Source organism: Sebastes fasciatus, chromosome 1 (genome assembly GCF_043250625.1).
Source record: "Sebastes fasciatus isolate fSebFas1 chromosome 1, fSebFas1.pri, whole genome shotgun sequence".
Taxonomy (NCBI): domain Eukaryota; kingdom Metazoa; phylum Chordata; class Actinopteri; order Perciformes; family Sebastidae; genus Sebastes; species Sebastes fasciatus.
This window is the reverse complement of record NC_133795.1, coordinates 14,834,582-14,857,936: the sequence shown is the minus strand read 5'-3', so window position 1 is coordinate 14,857,936 and position 23,355 is coordinate 14,834,582. Positions and strand designations below refer to the sequence as shown.

The following is a 23,355-nucleotide window of genomic DNA, read 5'->3' as shown; positions in this document are numbered from 1 at the left end:
GTAATGTTGTGTATAATATTCTGGGTATTACTGAAGCATCCGGAGATTTATAAAAGTGTAAATGGCTGTATTAACTGTATATACCTTACTTAACAGAATAGGTGAGAGTGAAATAAGATAATACAATACTAGATTTATTAAAACATGTCAAGATTGATTGTTAATGATCAGCTATAGCAACAAATCAGAGGGTGGCAGTAGTGGTTTCTCTGAGTTGTTTGCAGAACAGTCAGATACCAACGAAGTAGAAGAAGAAGAGGAGGAGGAGGAAGAAGAAACTGGAAGAAAGTAGGAAAAGAAGCAGGAGAAGAAGAAGTGGCTAAAAAAAACAACACGGGCAGTTTGGCTGTCTGTTAACAAACAAGGTTACACAATTACCTGAGAGGTATATATGACATCTAGTTTGTTTGAATGCAACAATACTTTACCTTCTTACTGTGGGCATCGTCTGGTGTAATAAACAGTATAGCTTACAGCTTCATACACAGGAAGACGCGTTAGTCTGTTATCAGCTAACAGCTAGCTGCGAGCTAAAGCACGTTAACAGTCGTCAGCTGTGCTCTCGTTTAATCTTTCATTTGAGACCGTATTTAGTCGAACATGTTGTCAGGTTTAGCCAGCCGAGCTAATTTTAGCCCCTTGAAGCGCCTGTCTGTCATCCTGCTGCTCCTTCAGGCTAACACTGGCTGCTAACATTAGCTAGCCGCCTTTTAAAAGATATATATCTGGTGATGTTATCAAGAGTTAAATTAATATCACTTAGTCTGTCAGCCGGTTCACCAGTTACACGATTAACCGCTTTGTAATGTCTGTTTTTCTCCTTTTTAATCGGTTCTTTAAGGTCAAAAGCGTTTGTAGAAACACCGTCTTACTCTTTAGCTAACTGAGTTAGCAAACAACAACGTCTATTAACGGTAGTTTAACGGCTGCTGTTAACGTTCGTTTAACGGCTGTTAACGGTAGTTTAACGGCTGTAACGTTAACCTGAGTTAGCCAACATCTAACGTCTGTTAACGTTCGTTTAACGGCTGTAACGTTAACTGAGTTACTAAACAACTAACGTCTGTTAATGGTTGTTTAACGGCTGTTAACGTTCGTTTACCGGCTGTTAACGTTAGTTTAACGTCTGTAACGTTAACTGAGTTACTAAACAACTAACGTCTGTTAATGGTTGTTTAACGGCTGTTAACGTTCGTTTACCGGCTGTTAACGTTAGTTTAACGTCTGTAACGTTAACTGAGTTAGCAAACAACTAACGTCTGTTAATGGCTGTAACGTCAACTGAGTTAGAAAACAACTAACGTCTGTTAACGGTAGTTTAACGGCTGTAACGTTAACTGAGTTAGCAAACAACTAACGTCTGTTAACGGTAGTTTAACGGCTGTAACGTTAACTGAGTTAGCAAACAACTAATGTCTGTTAACAGTAGTTTAACGGCTGTATCGTTAACTGACTTAGCAAACAACTAACGTCTGTTAACGTTAGTTTAACGGCTGTAACGTTAACTGAGTTAGCAAACAACTAACGGCTGTTAACGTTAGTTTAACGTCTGTAACGTTAACTGAGTTAGCAAACAACAACGTCTATTAACGGTAGTTTAACGGCTGCTGTTAACGTTCGTTTAACGGCTGTTAACGGTAGTTTAACGGCTGTAACGTTAACCTGAGTTAGCCAACATCTAACGTCTTTTAACGTTCGTTTAACGGCTGTAACGTTAACTGAGTTACTAAACAACTAACGTCTGTTAATGGTTGTTTAACGGCTGTTAACGTTCGTTTACCGGCTGTTAACGTTAGTTTAACGTCTGTAACGTTAACTGAGTTACTAAACAACTAACGTCTGTTAATGGTTGTTTAACGGCTGTTAACGTTCGTTTACCGGCTGTTAACGTTAGTTTAACGTCTGTAACGTTAACTGAGTTAGCAAACAACTAACGTCTGTTAATGGCTGTAACGTCAACTGAGTTAGAAAACAACTAACGTCTGTTAACGGTAGTTTAACGGCTGTAACGTTAACTGAGTTAGCAAACAACTAACGTCTGTTAACGGTAGTTTAACGGCTGTAACGTTAACTGAGTTAGCAAACAACTAACGTCTGTTAACGTTAGTTTAACGGCTGTAACGTTAACTGAGTTAGCAAACAACTAACAGCTGTTAACGTTAGTTTAACGTCTGTAACGTTAACTGAGTTAGCAAACAACCAACGTCTGTTAACGGTAGTTTAACGGCTGTAACGTTAACTGAGTTAGCAAAGAACTAACGGCTGTTAACGGTTGTTAACGGTAGTTTAACGGCTGTAACGTTTACTGAGTTAGCAAACAACTAATGTCTGTTAACAGTAGTTTAACGGCTGTATCATTAACTGACTTAGCAAACAACTAACGTCTGTTAACGTTAGTTTAACGGCTGTAACGTTAACTGAGTTAGCAAACAACCAACTTCTGTTAACGTTAGTTTAACGGCTGTAACGTTAACTGAGTTAAAAAACAACTAACGTCTGTTAACGGTAGTTTAACGGCTGGAACGTTAATCTGTGTTGCACTGTTGAACATGTACGTTACGTGTTAAAGCAAGTTTTGCGTTTATTTATGTTGAATTCTACAACGGACTAGACGGATACGATCATGTATCTGCATTACATGTAGGTTAATCATTAATAAATAACATGACTCATTCGTTGTTAGTTTATTTATTGAGGAAAAGCTTCTCTAAAACAGTGTTGTTATACAGTGAACACTGTGTGTGGGTGGCAAAACATTTAACTCCACAAATTATCTCCTCTTCATAGTACTGGTAGCAGCAGGTGTAAGGTAAAATACTGTTATTTTCATGATTGATTAATTGTTTTTTCAAATGTTTAATATATATAACATGTCAGAAGATTAGTACCAGTCACAGTTTACCAGAGCCCAAAGTTGCCATCTTCACGTCTTGTTAGACCCAAAGCCCAAAGATATTCAGTTTTACAGAACGGAGAAGCAGCAAATCTTCACATTTGAGAAGCTGGAACCAGTGAATATTTGATATTTTTGTTTGATAAGTAACTTAAATGATTAATCTGATCTTGGCGATTAATTTTCTGTTCCGTTAATTGAGTAATCGTTCCGGCTCTGCTGCTCTGTAGGCTGTGCAGTGTGGATAAAATCTGTTGTTGTGGTAATTTTTGCTTTGTTTTAGTATTTGGAAGGTGTAAAAACTTGCATTGTAATATAAAATGACTACTGATAGAAGCATATTCCTCATTTAATTCTGCTTAGCTGAACTCTATGCATTGCTTTTCAGATAACATCCTGGTGCATGATGTGAGGTGTGTAAAAAACCTTTTTGACACCTGGAAGTGTGCTGCTGATATGCTGGACCTGAGATTGACCCTCAGGAGCCCCCACTCTCACTTTTTTATGAGAGCCTGGGGAACATGTTGCCACAGATTATGGATCTAGGATATCATCTTCCATGAGATTCCCATTTCACAGTGCTTCAATCAAACAGCTGTAAGGACCATGGAGAGAGAAGCAGCTAAGAAGGAGATGGATGGCGTTACAGACACTGACGAGGAGATTCCTGATGGTGATTCCACCTCAGTGAACGAGTCTAGTCAATGGGAGGCCAGAGAGACTGATGACGAATATGAGCAGGAGGACAGAAGAGCCTATCTCAAATCTCAGGACACCCCATACCCAGCCAGCCCACAAGACTTTGAAATTGGTGAAGCAGAGTATTGTGGATCTACAGAGGCCAAAGAGGATGATGAGGAGGCTTCAGATGGGTCCGAGCAAGACGACACGGCAGATCACGATGTTATAGATCAAGAAGAGGATGAGGAGGCGAAGGAGCAGCACATGAACGGGGAGTCCGGTTGGAGGAACGTGGGACCTGGACGGAGATGCAAATTGAGGAGCAGCGGGTCAGTTTCAGAGCAGAGCGGTCAAAGTGCTTTTTCCTCCATTCAAAAAGGCAATGTTATGCCAAGTGGTGGTCGGCACAAACAGGCCCGCAGACGTAACCACCACCACCATCAGCAGAACCGAGGCCGCAGGCGGACAGGCAACCAGCTCATCTTAGCTTTCAAGGAGATGCTGTCGGGGTCTCTGAGCTTCTGGTGCATTTCCTGCGTCCAAATGATGATTGAGATTATTGTCACATTAACTCACAATTGTGGAGTCGGTGTGGAGACTGGAGGGGTGAAACTTTACACCCTCGGGCAGCAGCTCTTTGTAAAGATCACAGATACAGCAGGGATGAAGGCGGACGCTAGTCGGATTCTGAATTGGACGAAATGCACAGGAACAGACCTGGTGGATAAAATTGTTAGGTCGGTAAAGTGGGTAAAGACAGCTGCCTTATCTTGTTTGAGACTTTTCTGTGCTTTGGTTATTCTCGGTTCCCAGTGGGCAAAAGGTGCGTTGTCTCGCCTTGGTGGAGAGAGGGGAAAACGCTACTGGACAGCTTTTCAAGATTCAAGGTTTTGGAAGAGGGTAGTGTCCCTGCTGGAGAGAGTCAGAAGCAGGTTCAGGAGGCATGGCCGTGTACCGCCGTCCAGCCCTGACTCACCCGGCAGAGCAGGGAGAAGCCAGCCAGGCCAGGAGCTGGAGAGACTGCTGGCCTTGGCTGAGGTACCGGAGGACGAGCTCGACCCCTTTACAGTGCTCGGTGTGGAGGTGCACGCCACTGAGGCTGAACTGAAGAAGGCCTACAGACAGCTGGCTGTCCAGGTGAAAAATACAGCTATTGGATGCCTGAATTAATGACTAACAAATTTGATCTGAGGCTGAGTTTTCTCTTTTACTCATACAACCTTTTCCTCTGCTTTCTTCTTCAGGTCCATCCAGACAAGAATAAACACCCACGAGCTGGAGAGGCGTTCAAAGTACTGAGGGCTGCCTGGGATATCGTCAGTAACCCAGAGACACGACGAGAGTACGAGTTGTGAGTACACAGAAAAATCACAGGACATGTAAATTCTAAAGCAAAATAAAAATAAATCTATTTTAGCAGTAGTATTTTTTTAAATCTTTTTTTCAGTTACAATAAAAAAAAAATTCTGCAGTTGTAAAGTTATATCATCAGTTTGGCAAAAGTGAATATTCAAAGTTCTTATTTTTTTCCTCCTCTTGTTAACCACTGCAGAGTAAACAAACCCCTTAGTGGACACTATCCTTACATTATTTGTACAAAATACAAATACAAATTTGTATAAAAGTTTCCTACAATTTAAATATATGTAAAATAGTGCTAATAAATAGAGACTGACTGGATTCTAGATATATTGTTTAAAGATATGTTTTTTTCTGAAATTATTTGGGTTAATGGGCCTAAAATTGTAAAGTGATTTAGAGTGAGTTACGATCCTCTATCATCAACCCGTCCGTTTGTTTCCCTTGCAGGAAGCGTATGGCGGCAACCGAGCTCTCAAAGTCCATGAACGAGTTTCTCACTAAACTGCAAGACGACCTGAAGGAAGCCATGAACACCATGATGTGTACCAAGTGTGAAGGCAAACACAAGTACGTCGCTACGCAACGCACATCAGCTGAACTAAATGAAACTGAAGTTAATCATTATGTATTATACATCGCTAAATCGTGTCTAATGTAGTAAACCTTCGTGACCTGTGTCTGTCTGTGCAGGCGGTTCGAGATGGATCGTGAACCTGCTGAGGCCCGGTTCTGTGCTGAGTGCAACTGTTGCCATAGTGCCGAGGAGGGGGACCTGTGGGCCGAGTCCAGCATGTTGGGCCTACGTATCACATACTTTGCCTGTATGGATGGCAAGGTGTACGATATTACAGGTGAATGTTTAAAGATGATCATCAGTAACTAAACAGTGACACATTCTGTAGTTTGCATGAGCTCATATATGATCAGTATCCACCCCACTCAGTGTTATATTCGCAGGTTAAAGAAAAGCTTCAGAGCATTTTTTCTCTCAGTCATGTGACCTGTTGTGATGCTGTCATGTTTCAGAGTGGGCAGGTTGCCAAAGAATAGGCATTTCTCCTGACACGCACCGTGTGCCCTATCACATCTCTTTTGGTTCAAAGAACAACAGCAACTCCGCACGACACAGGTACGTCCCTTCAGGTGTTCAGGTGCTTGGTGCTAAAGCAAGTACTATTTCGTCCTCCTCTTCCTCATTCAGGCCTACATATTGCCTCATAAGCTGATTTTGACAGATAGTTTTGGGGAATTTTACATATTTGGAACATCTGGCATAGTTTTCCAGTTTGAATATTTGAAGCAAATACCAGTGGCAGACCAAAAAGTCCTCCTTTTAGACACGTGGTGCTGTAAAAAGTATTGCAGTATATGATATCTCAATTACTGAAACAAAATTAAGACACAGTTAACTCTTTTGTAAAATGTTTTCTTAAAAAACAAACTTAAAGGTCCCATGAGCCATCAGGACTTCCGTAAGGTTGTGATGTCACAACTATACCATATACGTATAGTTATTACACCGCTTTGTTTAATACTCGATTCTGATTGGTCAATTACAGCATTCTACAGAATGTTATTTCTTTATAACAGACCGTTGCTATGTATAACAGACCGTTGCTATAGACGCAGTTCTGATCTCTGACTCTGGAGAACAATTTTTGTGTCAAATCAATGATTTCTTAAGTAAGTAGCTGTGTAAAAAAGTGGGATAATGTACAGCAAATAAATGCAGTACCTGTGAGGGTTCCCGGACAATATTTGTCATTAAATAATAAATATATACATACATTTGCATAAAGCAAGCATATTTGCCCACTCCCATGTTGATAAGAGTATTAAATACTTGACAAATCTCCCTTTAAGGTACATTTTGAATAGATGAAAAAATGTGCATTAATTTGCGATTAAAAGCGATATCATCCCTCCCCTAAAATCTTTACAATTTGCCATAATCTAATCTGCTCATGTGCTGTTGCCACATGACCATCTATAAAAGCAGAAAACACCATCATTTCACTTGAGGCTTCAGCACAAAAGATCACTGAACTTTCTAACTCTGACTTTCAGGACGCCCTCAGAGCCCGCCCCAGGTCCGACCAACCCTGCAGACTTACAGGACTTCTTCAACCGCATCTTCAAGGGAGGACCTCCCAACGACATGGCTGCCAACGGGGGCTTCTTCCCCCCAGGTCCTCCACCCCATCATCAACCACCCGGTGCGAGTGCAGCGCCCCCGTTCTCCCCTCCCCCTCCCCAGACAGGTTTCTTCATGCCGGGGGCTCAGCGGCCAGAGCCCAGCGAGACGTGGGCTGAAAGTGGCAAACCTCCCAGAAGGAGGAAGAAGGTTCGCAAACCCTTCCAGAGGTGAAGCCTGTCGACCTCTCAGTGTATCGACATAGCAACACAGGGACACAATAAATAATGGCCATGTTTGTCTCTCGCCTGCCTGTTGGCATGCCAAGATCTGAACTGGAGATAATTCATAAAGCTGCGGTCAGATCAGCCAGAGGAGAGAGAGAGAGAGAGAGAGACTGGATGACGAAGAGGAAGGAGCCTGTTGTCTGAAGTATTGAAGGAGGGTGGAAGAGGTGGCGGTGATGGTGCTTTACCTCTCATTTCACCTTATTGTTTTGTTGGTCTTTAAGACGACTGTAGCCTTGGCATTTAAATCCTTATCGGGATGCTGTAATGAGACGTTTTCCTTTCATAACTTCCTGCCAAATCCTGCAATGCATGATTTATTCACCTGCATTTTAACACTTTGGTTTTCTCACTTTTGTTGTTAATGTTTTGTATAAGCTTAGTTTGAGACGTTGGCTCCAGACTGAGTGACACCCGAAGAGATAGTTATGGATCACTATAATTAACATGAAGAAGATGATGATCTGGGCAGCTCCACTGTGTCAGTGGTTACTCATGTTGGATTTGCACCTCGCCCACCGTATTTCAAGAATGAATCGAAACCAGTTAAAGCCAACACATCTGAACTAAATTTACATAAAGTGCAAAAAATTGTGAAACGTTTTTTATTGGTGATCTGGCCTGAGAGTTTCCAGTAAACTCAGAGGGTACGGTGTGAATCTCTGGTAGTGTGTCTACAGACAGCAAGATTTCAATACCTCAATGAAAGTCACATGCAGTCAACCTCCAGCATTAAGGATCCAGGAGGCTACTAGCATCTGTGTAATTCTTCCTTGTTCTTTATATTACTATAAACAGGCAAATTGTCTCCTAAACTGACATGACGCATTATTAAATATCACCTGAATCTTTCTAGAGTTGTGAAATAACAAAATTGTGCTCTCTAGAAGTTCAGTTTCAGCGGTGAGCTATTACAAAATCCTTTCAGCATTATTACTATATGAAGATTTGGCCATTAGTGCAAAAATAGTTTTGCAAAAATTGATGCCGATATGTGTGTGACGATTACCAGAAAATCACATCCTGCTTTTATTAACCTCTTTTCAAGAGCCAGTGAAAAAAAAATTTAAAATCGGAACCCAAATAAGTGATTTTGAGATATGCTGATTCAAACATGCTAAATCTGCCTGCTGTTTATTGTTCCAGCTCCAGATTGACGTCCTAATTACAGCCCAGGTTCAGATGTGTTTCTATAATACTGAACCCCGACTGAGCTGCTCTCTAAACTTTAAAAGTGACACCTTGACATTTTGAAATGTTGATATTTTATTTTGCCAGGGATTCGTTGCTGTTTTGAAGACCACATAGAATTGATCTACACTGCCCCCTGTTGACTCACTGTTGGTCATAGTTAACCTGAGTTACAAAGCTTATGGTTAACAGCACATATATAATGTAATTTGATATCTGAAATTGTGCTGCTAAGCCTGACCTGGACCTGTATGTAAACTTATAATGCTGTCAAATTACTTTTTTTTGCCATCAGCATTGTTACTTTGTCTATTTCTACCTTCACAGTGAGCCTTGAGTAAGACGACCTTTAAAAACATAATGTTTGCGTTGTTTTTCATGCTGCTACTGAAAAAATTAAGTTTCAGTCGTCTAAATTTTAACACCATCTTCATCAGCTTGTTAAGTGCCATTTTATGCCAGCGATTATGTTTCCGGGCATATTAAGACATGTTAAGTCTACATCAGTGATCCGTCACCCAGCTCAGGACAAGTCTGAAAAATAAACATTCACAAATAATAGTGCTCCTCCTGAGTGTGTAGAGCTCAAATCAGATGCGTTTCATTATTTTTATTTCAGCCTGCAGTGTCATCTCAGTGGCTCCTGGCGGTTTACAATTAAATTCATGAATAATCATACTCTTAAAGTTTAGCTTTTTTTAAGTCATGTGCTATAAACTGGTGTTTTCTTCTGGTTCTCAGATGTGGTTCAGCTCTCAAAATGTCAAGGTCACAGCTTCACAGAAAATCTAAATCTAAACAACTGATTTCCTTGTGTAACTATGTAACAACATGAAGGGGGTGAGAAAAATAATAATTTGTTGTATTTTGGGTTTTGTTTCTTGCATAGAATTAATTTAAGTTTCATCATAAGTTAATTTAAGCAAACAGCTGTTCTTGTTTACACCTGATATGTGAAGGTTGTGAGAGTGAAATGGCAGTTGTGTGTGATAAGGCATTTGATAAAGGCTATTTTTTATATTGACAGTTGATGATGAAAAGTACCATGTTCAATGTTTTTTTTGTTGTGTTAATTTGCACACCCACCCCTGTATTAACATCAGAGGGATTTTGAACAGTCATCGGTGATTTAGCCTAACCGGACTCCTCCAGCTGCAGCTGAGTAGGAGGTGTAGCTCGCTAAGCTAACAGCTCATCTGCAAATTAAGATATTTTTTTGGGTAGAATGTTAAATGAGTGACAAATTTTTGGAAAACAACATTGGAGTCGACATCACACTCTGGAGAAACCCAAGTATCAGAAGTATTTTCTGACATTGTAATGTGGGTTTGTCTGGTAGCTTGAAAAGATGAACCTTTGTTTCAAGCTTGCTTGAGTTCATTGAAGCAGGATGTTAAGTTCGCCATGTTTCTTTTCATGTGTCAAATTGTTTTTCGCTTTTACGCATTTGACCAGCTTCCCAGACCTGGATTGAGTTGTCAACTAAAATGGCTCCTTTAAATGAAGTCATAATGAAAATAGTCCTGAATTTAGTTTAGTCTGGTGAAAAACAAATTGATAGCATAAAAGAAGGTTAGAGCTAAAGCCAGAACTATGAGGCTTTAAACTAGTTTTCATATTGGGCAGGGTTAAAGTCAGATCACTACTGTCTGATAATCAGAAAGAAACCAACAAAAATGACTTTGAAAAATATTTAATTCACAGATTTTTTTCATTTTACATACTCATTTAAGCCTGGAATATCTCAATTCCTATCCACATGTTCAGAAAAACAGATTTTTTAGATCATATATGTCATCAAATATCTATCTCAACTTAACTTCCCTGTCTGGGAAACTGGATTCACAGCTGAAACCACGTTGAGCAGAGCGCGTTGTCGTTTACCACACCTTGACTTGAGAATGTACAGTGCTGTATGTTAAAGGTAGCAGCAGGTCGAAGTACAAAGAGGTCAACGAAAGAAGAGCCACACTACAGATTTTTTTCTTTTTTCTTTTCCAAGTTTTTAAACAGAATATGCAGAAGTATTGCAAAAAATATCTGACAATCATCAGGGTTTTTTTGTAGGGAATTATGAGGCGAGTTCCCTGGCTGGCAAACAGTTTTAAAAATTTCACTGTTGGGTTTCTTTCCCCCGCTTTCTCTGGTTTTCAAAATAAAAGAGGATTTCCTATATGCACATTTGTTGTTCTGTTGTATACATACATTATTTCTCAGCTATTTAACATCGCATATCAAAGTTATACCATTTTTTAACATACACAGTGACAATGAAAGCAAGGTTACATGTATCATTATAAACATTGATAAGAATCTATTAGAGGAGCCTGTTGGGTCACATCCTTCAATATTTCATTTTACTGTAAACCCACACTGAAAAGGGCTGAAAGGGTGTCACTGTTTTACCTCATATGGCTTTTCCATTCTCTGACCTTATTAACCAAACGGAGCTGTGGCCATGGAAAGAGGGCAGGGCACGTCTACCGTCTGCTCCTTAAAAGGAGTTGTTTCAGAGGAGGTGCAGATTACTGCAGGCAGCTTGATCCGAGCCTCATTCACTCACTTGACTTATTATAACCTTTCACAGATAAGATAAGGTGGAAGAATTGTAATATCATGTTTCATAACTGCAATTTAAATCCAAAAGAAATCCTCCAGATCAGTCAGAAGCAGTTTTATGATGCCACATTATCTTTCCCTCTGGCAGTGAAGCGTTCCTCAGCTGACCAGCAGTGAGCACTGTTCCTTCTTCTAACTAACATGATTATTTTTCTATATGCAACATGTAGACACACTGTTACAAGGCTTAACTATGTTTAATAAATCAGGTCTGAGCTAAATAATTCTAACTTTGTTGTAGCTGCAAGGAGGAAGCAGACATATTGGATCGGTCACAGCTCATAGAAGTCAACAGTAAAACTGAGAAACATTCTCGTGATTGTCTGAACTTCCTGCCGTCCCATGTGATAAGTCCCACTCGTCTGGTAAGATGTACATCTGTCACGCCACCCTTTGACCTCCACTCCCTGACCATCAACAGTTTTATCAACTGGGAACAAAAGCTGCGTTACAAATCACATATTTGTTCTTTTTTACTTTTAATACGTACTGCAGCTGCCCTTACAAAGTACGTACTGTTGCATAAAGTATGCATACGATTGGGACATACTACTCTGTCATAACATTACGTCTTGAACTTTGGCCCTCTTGGTCATATATCTGTTGCACAGAGGATTGTGAGTCAGAATTGCCAGAAAACAAACCGGATGAAGGACATCCTGGTATTTTATTTGTTTTAACATACTGCATTTGACATACTATGTATTGAGACATACTAAATCTTTGTTTGCATACTAAATAGTATGGTAGTATGAGCAGTGGAACGCACAGATAAACTGCATATTTCTTTTCCTGTGTGTTTTTTAAAACCAAAAAGACACACGGTTCTCTTCGATAATGACCTCCAGAGCAAGACAGGCTTCTTTATATTTTGGATTTGATTGATAAGCATCACCTGTTTTTCTTTTCTTCCCTTTCAGAAAAGGGGATTACTTGTACTCTACATGTCATTTTGCTGTCAGAACATCTTTCAAACCTGAATCTCGACAGCCTTGTGAGGATCAAAACACTCTTGTGATTACATCATTTGGCCCAGACCGGATGTTCATCTTGTAAAATATACACCTGTAAATATATCTGGTTACAAATAAGACAATATTATTTATATCTAAAATATTTCCCCCTCCACCCCCCCATCCTTCTCTCTCTACTGATATAGAAAACATTTATATGATCGTATATGCATCAATAACTGCTTCAGCTCGTGCTGATTACACTTCAAACTACAGCTTGCCTTTCAGAAGTCCGATGACGCTGCTGAGCTGAGAACAGTCCCGATAGGCCACCAGGCCGCCTTGGTTAGCCCAGCGGTCTGCTCCTTTACACTCGGTGTACGCCTGGTGATAGGTCAGTTCTGTCTGGTGATCCGGTGCTCCAGACTGTAGACACTTGTTCAGGTCCACCACCCCCCCTCCGAGGGCTCGCAGCAGGGCGTGAGGAGCGCAGGAGTCCCACTTGAAGGTGCTTCCCTCTGAGAGGACGTAAACATCAGCCAGGCCCTGGATGACACACAGGATCTTGTAGCCGGCTCCAGAGGCGTACATCAGCTTGTCGGGGCCGCACAGCGAGGTCAGGGCTTCCTTTACCACCTGCTTCTCACTGGAGCTCAGAACCGCAGACAGCCCGCCTCCAAGTCCGTCTTTAGGCCGGGACACTGAGCAGATGTTGATGCTGCCGAAAGACACCCCCCAGAAATGCTTCCCCCTCCAGCTGTGAACACAAAGAATTAGTGGTAGGTTGAGAACATTTTACTTTACTTTTCCAAATGTTAGCAGTTATGTGTCTGTCTGCCATTTGGTGCTGAGCAGAGAGTGTACAGTGGGGATTTAGAGCTTTTTTTCTATGAAAACAGCTGCCTGCTGCATCTGAAAATGACTCTGTGAGAACAGTGAGAGTGAACCAAAACTATAAAGTTACAGACCAGACAGCTAAACGATGATCTGAAACTCACTATAAAGCTCCGTAAAGCCGAGGGGAGCTGTTCATCACTACCAGCGACTCCTTTCACATTGTTTTTACGTTGTCATTTGATGCATTGTTATTATAAAAATATTGATTTTAGCTGCTGTGACGGCCCCAGAGTGCTGTTGCCTTGGTCCAGCCTTGTACTGTGTGTGTGTGTGTGTGTGTGTGTGTGGAGCTGTGGTGCCATCACGTTAACTGGGAGCACCTGGCCAGTGTCCCTGAGCTGTTTAACCCCGCCTGCCCAGACGCCAGTGTGTCAGTCTCTCTTCACCACGCTGATTGTTTCTTTGTTGACTTCCTTTGTTTTACACTGACAACATGCACCTCACATTAACCACTGCCTTCCCACACCATCATACACTACTGACTCTGACTTCCACGCCTCATTTTAATTTTAATTTGTAAACTAATTTCAATAAATTTAAGCTTATGTTTGCTAAAGTTTGGTGAGCAGCTGCGGCCCACGAGCCGGTCGTAACAGCTGCTTTAAGGTTAAACGCTGGCAATGCAATCAATGTTATAACATCCTGGTTGTTAACACGGTTCAGGAGTTTCATCAGGTAGTCAGTCACCTCATCATCTAAACACTCCCCCACAGCTTTCTGATTGATCGGACACGTAGTCGCAGCATCTGGTGAGACTCAAACTACGTAGAAAAAAACTGTTCTGACACAATATGAGTTCTGGCTTTGTGAGGCGAAGAGAACGAGATCCAGAGACAAAGACAGAGAAAGAAAGGTACGTACAGTACAGATACACAAAACGTTTCCTCAACACTTCCAACATGGCACAAGTCTGAACTGAATGCCGTGATATTAACGTAAAGGCGGCAGTAGCTCAAGCTGAATCACACGGAGTGTAAAGTGACATGCCTGTTTATCATAACAAATCATTATTAGACAATTGTTTGATTCGGATAAACCTGATTTAATAACTTTTAAGAAATCTGTTGAGTAACTAATGTTCAACTAAATATTCAGCAAGACGCAGCTGCAGACTATTTGCCAGAGTAAGAATTAACTGTTGTATTTTCATGTCCCTCTCTTCTTGTTGCTCTCAGGTGTTCCTGATGTGTGATTAGTGGGTGGCCCTGCTCCCATATTTAAGGGAAGCTGAAGGAGAAGGAGCTCAGCCATCTGCCCATCTGGGTTTTTCTTTTTTGCTCCTTGTTTTTGTGTTCATTTCTTTTGAGGATGGAGGTCTGAGGCCTGTACTACGAAGCGAGTTCAACATACCCAGGGTATTGTCTCGTTATCTGGCTTAACTAACCCTACACACGAGATCCCACTAAGCGGTCCTACGATGGTGGTTATCAACTCGGTAAGTCAATCTTGCTCTGAGCGCGTTTACATCAACGGGGTGGTGATTGCAGCATCCGACCAATCACAAACATGGACGAGTCTACTGTCAGCAGAGCGGCACATTTAACAAACGAAGAGCAAACTATAATATTAGACAAAGCACAGCTGGCTAAAGAAAAAATGTACAATGTGTGAATGCGTAAATTACCAGATTTATTCATTTAAAGGAATACTCAAAAGTCAGATATAGTCGTCTAGATGGGGCAGTGATATTATAAATAGCTTTCAAAATAAATCGGATGAATAAATAACACTTCACTACACACTTTAGTAAGCATATGGCGTGTATGACTATTTCATCCTTCTTTCAGCTGCGTCCCCGACTCCGGTGGTGTGAAACGGACTTAAGAGCAAGTAAGAAAATAAAAAAAAAACACAGCATGCAGCTGTCATTTCTGCATTTCTCAGTTTGATCCGTGTTGCTGGGATTATGACTTAAACTTCTTCGTCTTTGTGTAATATTATCATAGGATCTGTGCACCAAGCTCTGATTGGTCAGTAGGCGGTGCTTTCATACGAGTTGATCTCTTATCTGGAACATAACCTGCTCCGGAGCAGGTTGTAGCAGGTTGGCTTTATCTGTAGTTTAGTTTCCTCACTGTTTTTATAGTTTGGGAGGGGGGTGCTCTGGGTCCTACAGCGTCTGGTGTGGCTGGCCCAGACTTCCTCCATCCTTTTGTTCTCCTGGCCCAGCCTCCAGTCTCCCATAGTTTTTGCATTATATGTAAATACAATTTTTTTTCTTGTTTGAACTAAACTCTTGGGTACGGTGTCCTTTATATGTTGCTGTTCACATGATTGAGCCAAATATTTTCCTGTTGTGGCCGTAACAACCTCTCAATATAATGTAGTCCAGTATAACACCATCACTAACTATGACCTCACATTGTAGAAGAGGACACACTGCAGATTATATTTTTTACTTACCCTCCACCTGATGGGTCTTTGTAGTTGAACGGCTGGTTGATGACGCCCATGACGGGCTCGCCTGTGCTCCGGAGATAAACCCCGATGAGGACCAAAGCACAGTGCAGACCTGAAGGAAACAGGTGACCCTCTTCCAGCACCTCCTCTCTGCCCTCGATGTACTGGCTCGTGGCGTCTTAAAGGAAAAACAAGAGACAAAGAGTTCTCACTGACTTGTTTCCCGGATAAATTCACTGCATCACACAGGAAACCAGCGAGCCTCTCACCTATGGGGTCGATCCAGATGCCGAGCTCAGAGGGGCTGAGGGGCACCATCAGACCGTCTGTGCTGGCGTCGACGGTTGCCGAATCTTGGTGGATGGCTCGAGCCAGCAGAGACGCCGCCGTGTGGTCGCCGTCCAGCACCGTGGCCAGCAGTGCCGCCGTCTCCTCCTCTGTACCGCACACCGTGACCGTCACACTCTCTCCTGGTGACACAAAGTCAGCGAGGCTTCATTTGATTTACTTTAAATATTTACACAGCGCAATGTGCTGTGAGCTTAAATATTTGGACAGTCACACGTCGATGTGTTGGCTTCATGTTCTGATTATTTTAGATGAAAGATGTTTCGGTCGCTGTGAGGTTCAAGTGCAGATCATTAAGTCAAGTGTATTTTTTTGTCTTTCTAGTATTTAGCCTACCCACATGAGGCTTGAGAGATTATTATTATACACCACTTCTTAATCTTATATTATATTTTTAACTGATAAAACTCCTATGTTATTGCAGCGGCAAGCATAAATTACATTTTGGTCAAATAGTTGTTTTTTTTATGCTTTTTTTCATGCTGAGTGACTTATTTCTAAGATACTTATGAGCACATCTCTGACAAACACAAGATTTAAAAATGTGCTTTTGTGGGATTCTTTGTGGAGAAACTCAGTTTTGCAGATCTGTCGATTAAATCAACCAAATGATTAGTCGACAAAAATCGTATGAGTGTTAGTCGACTAAGAACTTCTTTGGTCGAGGACAGCCCTAATTTCATTTTTATTAATCATTAACAAAACCAGGGAAACTAGTAATAAAACAAGCCTCCCACGCTGGAACAATAACTGTGTCAATTAATTTAAGCTATTTTGATTATATACAACTTTATCGAGGAATATGTGCCATCTGACCACAACATCAACGAGAGCTGAAACTAATAGTCGATCAACAGACAATTATCTGCAACTATTGTGAAAATCGATTAACCGTTTAAGTAATTTATTACACAAAAACGCCAAACATCCTCAGGTTCAAGCGTCTCAAATGTAAGGTCGGTAAATGTAATGACTGATTTTGTTTGTATTATGTGATGGTAAAATAATTATTTGAAGGCTTTGGAGTTTTGGAGTATTGGTATAACAAAACAAAACATGTAAAGACGTAGGGTTAGGCTTTTGTAAATGGTTAGTTGCAGCCTTAATATCAGGAAGGAAGTAAGAACTACAGTTTTTTTAGATAGGACCCATCAAAAGAGTAGGTAATAATGCAGGATCTGACTTTGTTGAACCTCGGGCTGTCCTCGATCAACAGAATTCTTAGTCGACTAACACTCATATGATTTTGTCGACCGATTGATTAGTTGTTTTAATAAACTGAGCTTCTCCACAAAGAATCGCACAAAAGCACCACTTTAAATCTTGTGTTTACTAGATGTGCTCATACGTTTCTAAGAAATAATTCATTCAGCATGAAGAAAGCACAAAAAACGACTAAAGAGATATTAGTCGACTATGACCAAAACAACCGATTAGTCAAGTAATCGACTAAGAGGGGACAGCCCTACTTCATAGTGAAATTACCACGTGGTTTATCATAGCCTATATTTACAGGAATACCACATGTCATAATGGAGGGGTCAGCCCTAGTTGAAGCAGCAGTACTGTAATGGTGCACCCCAGTGCAGGTGCCCATTTTGTCCAGTTGATAATGATAATTAACTGCTTAAACTGCTAATCTGAATGTCAGCCGTTGCAGAAACAAAAGGATGATAATATTCCTGTGCATGATCCTGACTAACCTCGAACACACGCTTCAGGATATGGACTCTGTGTGGTGTTTGGACAGATTAGATTTAGACAAACTAAAGTCTGCTTTAAGCTTAAAGTTATCGCATCCAAAGTTAACAAGAGAACATGAACATGAACATGTAGTGTGTTATCAGGTCATTACCAAGCCCGTTTTCAAACTTGTTGGACTCCTCTCCATGGATGAAGCCAGCCATCTCAGGGAACTGAGCAAAAAGAGCAGACACGACATGATTACAGTGGATTCAGTGACAGTGACAGTCCATCCTTTAAGTCCAGACGTCTCCTCACCTGAGCACCAACATCGTGCCGGATCATCTCCTGGATCACCACGTCCGCCAGCGTCTTGAAGTCCTGGACGAACTTCTTGTTCTTGTCGTCTCCGATCTTCTCTTGTACGAGGAGCTGGAAGAGGGGAGCCTCCTGCCTGCACACCCGAGCCACATTAGCCGCCTTCTCAGCCACCCGGAGCAGCTGCCTCAGCAGATCAGCCATGTCTGAACAGAAACAAAACACAAGAGAGACGGAAACTGTGTGAGTGTTAACGAGAAAGAGAGAGAGAGAAAGAGGCTAGGCAGGTCACACATTTGCACATACCGAGCTAATTATAGCCTTAAAATGAAAACAGGGCATTTCTGAAAAAAGAGTGTGAGGGAGGAAAGAGGCTTCTGGTCTTTTGCATGTGAACCAACACATTATAGAATAGAAAGCTTTATCGTCATCGTATTAAATACAACGAGATTCACAGTTGCCACTTCTGGTCAGTGCTTTAAAACACATACTTGACAAGAGTAAACGAGGCAGATAAAACATATAACAGGTAAAACACACACACAGTATATAAAGCAAATAAAACAGGTAAACTAGATGTAATAAATAAATATAAACAGAAGTGTTACACTAGAAATATAAAAATAGATGTAATGTAAACAGAGGTAATTGCACTTGTAAAATAGGTAGGGTAGATGTAATAAATAAAATGCAAATAAAGGTAGTTGAACTTGAGGTGTATATTGCATCAAGGATATTGCACAGACAATATATATATCTGCAGAAGACAAATGCATGACAGATATGCAGCTCACTCACAATTGCTCTTCAAAAACACACACAATTTCCACATAATTACTCATAAAGTATGGAACACTTTATAACCAATCATCTTATAGTAGGAGAAAAGCACACTAGGGTGTGTAGGAAGTGGTATAGTGCCACCTACACACACTGTTGAGTGATATTTAGAGTATTACACTGTTGTTATGGGGATGGAAAAAAAAGGCCTCAATGAAAACTAAAATGTCAATTTAGTTGTTTTGACTTGTAGCTGCAGACAACATCACTCCAGTCAGATAAAACACAGGTTTAATAGGGTTTAGCTTAACATTTACGATGCTACATATATAATAAGGGAATTTAAGCCGTGAAATGATTGAAATCTTAATAAAAACCAGGTTACACACCGTTTAGTTTCCTCTCGTCTGTCGCTCCTCGGTAGCTGAGTGTTTCCTGTCCGACCTGCAGTCACTAAACACGGATGATGTTGGTGTGATGTGAGAGGATATATTCAGTTAAACAGTGATATATTAAAGCGACTAATTAACACTGAGCTCTCTCTCTGTCTCTCTCTCTCTTTCTCTCTCTCTCTCTCTCTCTCTCTCTCCCTGGTTTCTTGACGTCAGTGTGAGTTTCCTCTCTAAAGGAAGAAGAAGGGCGGACGGTCCTCTCACATCGAGGCCTGCAGAGAGGAGGTGCAGACAGACGCGTCATCAGAGCGTCATCAGAGCAGAGCACGGTGAGATGTTTATATACAAGGAGAGGACAACCCGGAAATGCAGCCAGGCTATGTTCACTGTAAATGGAAAATTCAAGCTTCTGAGGTCGATAAAAAGTGCCATTTTTACATTTCCTTGTAAATATCAACTTTAAAGCAGCAGTGGGTAAAGTTGGAGCAAATATGATTTGTGTGAATTCAAGATCTGAAACAAAAAGTTATATTTAAAGGTCCCATATGTATCGTGCTCATTTTCAGGTTCATACTTGTAATTAGTGTTTCTACTAGAACATGTTTACATGCTGTAATGTTAAAAAAACACATTATTTTTCTCGTACTGTCTGCCTGAATATACCTGTATTTACCCTCTGTCTGAAACACTCCGTTTTAGTTCATTTCAATGGAATTGCAATGGAATTTCGTTGCTAGGTAACAGTTTGGGTCCATGTTCACTTCCTGTCAGCTGATGCTATTTACATACACTGCAACAGGAAATAAACTGGGGCACATTTAGAATGTTTACGTTTAAAAACGTGTAATGGTCTAAATATTGTATACTGTATTTGTGACATCACAAATGGAAAGAAATCCAAACGGCTTGTTTCAAATACACAATTTCTGAATACGGGCTGTGTGTATTTCTCCATATATTGAGCATTTTGATAGTTTAACAGTATTTATAAAGCACTTAAACCTGCTTTATAATATAAAAGACATGAAATCTCTTTTTACAATATGGGACCTTTAATGAAACACACTAACGTATTAGCCTTGAATTTTTTTATTTTAGCCCAACAGCTTTAACTGTTGGATCGTAGTTATTTTAGTAAGAATACAGCCAACTGCACTGCTGTAAAGTACCTCATAAACAGTTATCTCCTTAGCTTAACAGATGGAATAAGAGACATATAGGCTAAAATCAAAGGAACACAAAATTAAAAAAGGGTCTAGCCTTAATATAATTTTGGACAGTGCCTTTTCTCCATTTGCCCTTGCACTCTTACAGCCCCTGTTATTGTCTTTCATACATAGACACAGTATATTATTTCCCCCTCTTGCCTCTGCTCCATATACAGAATGTGAGAGGTTGCCATGGCTCTTCTCTTTATCAGATTGCTGAAGTTCCCAGAAACTAGAAGGGGGATGACTTATTGTCCCTTTCCGACCCATATTCACTACAAATGTAATAACTAAATTTACTAATTAAGCCCCGGTAATCGTATCTACAGATTATAAGAGAGAAGAAAGGGAAACACACTGTCATGTAGACTAGATGTGCAATGTGTTTTTGGGCAGATATTTTCAGACTGGCATTGTGTTCATGTTTGACAGAGCATCCAGTTTTGGCTGTTACAATAATATAACCACATTTTTTAATATGGTGAAAAAATTTATTTGTAACTTTAATTTGGATGTGCATGTGTAACTTCAGTGCGGGAACTTTGAGTTTAAATACTGCTTTTGTACTCAGATGTTCACAAAAGCACTTGTTTGTTTTTCTTAGCCTCGACAGGTTATGTAACTTTACCGTGGATATAATTAGTGCTCCATTTTTTTGTTCTACTTCCTCATATTTCTTTCTGTTGCTACAAATCTTGTCTGCACATTCACAAACTTTCATTTATCACACAGATTTGTTTCACAGGTTTATAAAGGGTGATATACAACCTTAGGCTTTGAAATTGTTTCTCATATATCATTGAACCTTATTTATTTGTGCCCACAGAAGTGATGAAAGATGAAAATGCGTTCTGTAGGAATTCTGAAATGTTTTCAGCCCACCTGTAGCTTTTACAGTCACCTAATAACGATAGATGTTTTGGATAACAAACTGCACACTGACTATGCTAGACATGAAGACTCAAAAGCTAAACGCAGAAACTTGATCACAGTGAAATGGTACATTTTCAGAGCAAATGGTTTTTGGTCAAGGCTCTGACCGCTGATATCCATTAGTCGTGCATTATGGCAGATGAGAAGCCTTCGTGTGGTTGATCAATACTGTTTAGTGTCCACAGTGAACTGGGCGAGGCAGCCGACACACTGCTGGATGAGCCATCAGTCTCACTTTCAGTAGGATCCTTACAAGACGGAGCAAGTTCTTCAGATGGAGGTAAGAAACTAAATGATTGAGGTAAATGGTTTTATTTTCATTTGAAATATTCCTAGATGATAATAATATAGGTTCAGTGGATGCATTGCGTTACAATGTATTTAATGTATAAAAACATACAGAAAAAGAATGATCTCTATCACAACGTCCTGATGTGGGATAAAACATATGATTGGAATTGATTTAAATTGTTTGTTGCAGGCCTCAAAGAAGAATATGTCAGACCTGGAGAGTGGCATGGTCACTATTATCAAAGTTTTCCACAAATACTCGGGTCACAAGTGCAACCTGAAGAAAGCAGAGCTCAAAGAGCTTATCAACAATGAGATGAGTCATTTCATAATGGTGAGTTATAGAAGTAAACAATTTACAGATAATGGACTCTTAACAAGCATGTGTTATCGGGATGTCTACTTTGAGTGTGTAACATCTACAACGTGTTGTTGTAAATCGGATATGTTGACTTGTAGTGTAATATAGCTAAGTACATTTACTCAAGTACCGTACTTAAAGGTCTTATTGATAACATTTTCCTGTAGATGAATATTTCTTAGGGCTGTCAATTGATTAAAATGTTTAATCGAATGATTGTGCATGATTAATCACGATTAATCGCAAATTAATCACACTTTTTTTTTTTATCTATTTAAAATGTACCTAAAGGGAGATTAGTCAAGTATTTAATACTCTTATCAACATGGGAGTGGGCAATTATGCATGCTTTATGCAAATATATGTATATATATTTATTATTGGAAATCAATTAACACAAAACAATGAAAAATATTGTCCAGAAACCCTCACAGGTACTGCATTTAGCATAAGAAATATGCTCAAATCATAACATGTCAAACTGCAGCCCAACAGGCAACAACAGCTGTCAGTGTGTCAGTGTGCTGACTTGACTATGACTTGTCCCAAACTGCATGTGATTATCATAAAGTGGGCATGTACCCATAGAAACCATTTTCATTCACATATCTTGAGGTCAGCGGTCAAGGGACCCCTTTGAAAATGGCCATTTAAGGCTTGTTGTGAAGCAAATGCAATGGAACAGGGGAGGGAGAATGTGACATCTAGTGGCTGAATTTTATTTAATTGAGTATTTCCATTTCCTGCTAATTTATACATCTACTTCACTACATTTTGGAGTCAAATATTATACTCCACTACATTTATTTGATAGCTTTAGTTACTTAGCAGATCATTAAGTAAGGGATAATATACGGCGAGCTGGTCATTGTTATGAAAGAATCCCCGACAGGGCGATGCCACACCCTGACGCGGAGGGGAGGGGTCTCTCATCGCCCTGAAGGGGATTCTTTCACAACAATAATCCGTTATTGTACATTATTATTATTTAAGAAATCAATAATTTGACACAAAAACGGTCCGTCAGAGTCCGACATCAGAGCTGCGCCCATAGCAACGGACTGTTATAAAGAAATTACAGACTGCAGAATGCCATAATTGACCAATTAGAATTGAGTATTCAACACAGCCGTGTAATAATACAAAATATAAATCAACTAATATATTATGATGTATTCATTAAGCCTCAGATACTTACTGAGCTTAAAGCTAACATAACATGTACACATGTTTCAGTTTTGAATGTCACTATGCTGACCAGTTTAGTCTAAAATATGGCAAATGTACAGAGGATTAACAAACATTTCTCTATCACCACCTTCAGGCCAAACAAGTTTCATCCTATCCAACAATGTTGTTTTCTGGTGTGTAATGAGCATTTCAACCTCATGGTGTCTCTAGCACAAATGTTTCATTCTATTTTCCTGCTGAACAGAAAATCCAAGAGAATGAGATTCTGGATGAGCTGTTTGCGGACCTCGACCAGAACGGAGACCTGGAGATTGACTTCAAAGAGTTCATCGCCCTCATCGCCATGGTGACCTCCTCATGCCATGAGCTCTTCCTCCCAAGCTACCATGATGATTAGTTAGCACGTATACTCATTAAAAATGTGAGGATCATA

At 40.3% G+C, this 23,355-nt stretch overlaps 3 protein-coding genes across 8 annotated transcripts; 2 read left to right on the top strand and 1 right to left on the bottom strand.

Moving 5' to 3' along the window:
• Positions 1-225: 225 nt before the first annotated feature.
• dnajc14 (DnaJ (Hsp40) homolog, subfamily C, member 14) lies at positions 226-10,723 on the top strand. Of its 2 annotated transcripts, none has more exons than XM_074631434.1 (7): positions 226-385; positions 3,282-4,711; positions 4,819-4,925; positions 5,384-5,503; positions 5,627-5,787; positions 5,963-6,065; positions 7,004-10,723. In XM_074631434.1, exons 2-7 carry the CDS (start codon positions 3,500-3,502, stop codon positions 7,302-7,304), a joined length of 2,004 nt encoding a protein of 667 aa, XP_074487535.1. In that variant the 5' UTR covers positions 226-385; positions 3,282-3,499; the 3' UTR covers positions 7,305-10,723. The 2 variants fall into 2 exon arrangements, with proteins under 2 accessions (XP_074487535.1, XP_074487539.1); XM_074631438.1 differs by lacking the exon at positions 226-385 and adding an exon at positions 2,419-2,809.
• inpp1 (inositol polyphosphate-1-phosphatase) lies at positions 10,226-19,206 on the bottom strand. Its single transcript, XM_074631462.1, has 6 exons — positions 18,936-19,206; positions 17,767-17,972; positions 17,621-17,681; positions 15,687-15,887; positions 15,421-15,595; positions 10,226-12,877 (listed from the first exon to the last, which is right to left on the bottom strand). Exons 2-6 carry the CDS (start codon positions 17,968-17,970, stop codon positions 12,391-12,393), a joined length of 1,128 nt encoding a protein of 375 aa, XP_074487563.1. The 5' UTR covers positions 17,971-17,972; positions 18,936-19,206; the 3' UTR covers positions 10,226-12,390.
• LOC141765418 (protein S100-B-like) lies at positions 13,608-23,321 on the top strand. 5 transcript variants are annotated; one of them, XM_074631473.1, is made up of 7 exons: positions 13,608-13,870; positions 14,193-14,452; positions 14,805-14,847; positions 19,155-19,267; positions 21,256-21,359; positions 21,561-21,704; positions 23,167-23,321. In XM_074631473.1, the coding sequence occupies exons 5-7, from the start codon at positions 21,354-21,356 to the stop codon at positions 23,317-23,319; spliced, it is 303 nt and encodes a 100-aa protein (XP_074487574.1). In that variant the 5' UTR covers positions 13,608-13,870; positions 14,193-14,452; positions 14,805-14,847; positions 19,155-19,267; positions 21,256-21,353; the 3' UTR covers positions 23,320-23,321. The 5 variants fall into 5 exon arrangements, with proteins under 5 accessions (XP_074487574.1, XP_074487578.1, XP_074487577.1 ...); XM_074631477.1 differs by lacking the exon at positions 14,805-14,847 and having other exon boundaries at positions 14,193-14,372; positions 21,265-21,359; XM_074631476.1 differs by lacking the exon at positions 14,805-14,847 and having other exon boundaries at positions 14,193-14,372.
• Positions 23,322-23,355: the final 34 nt, after the last annotated feature.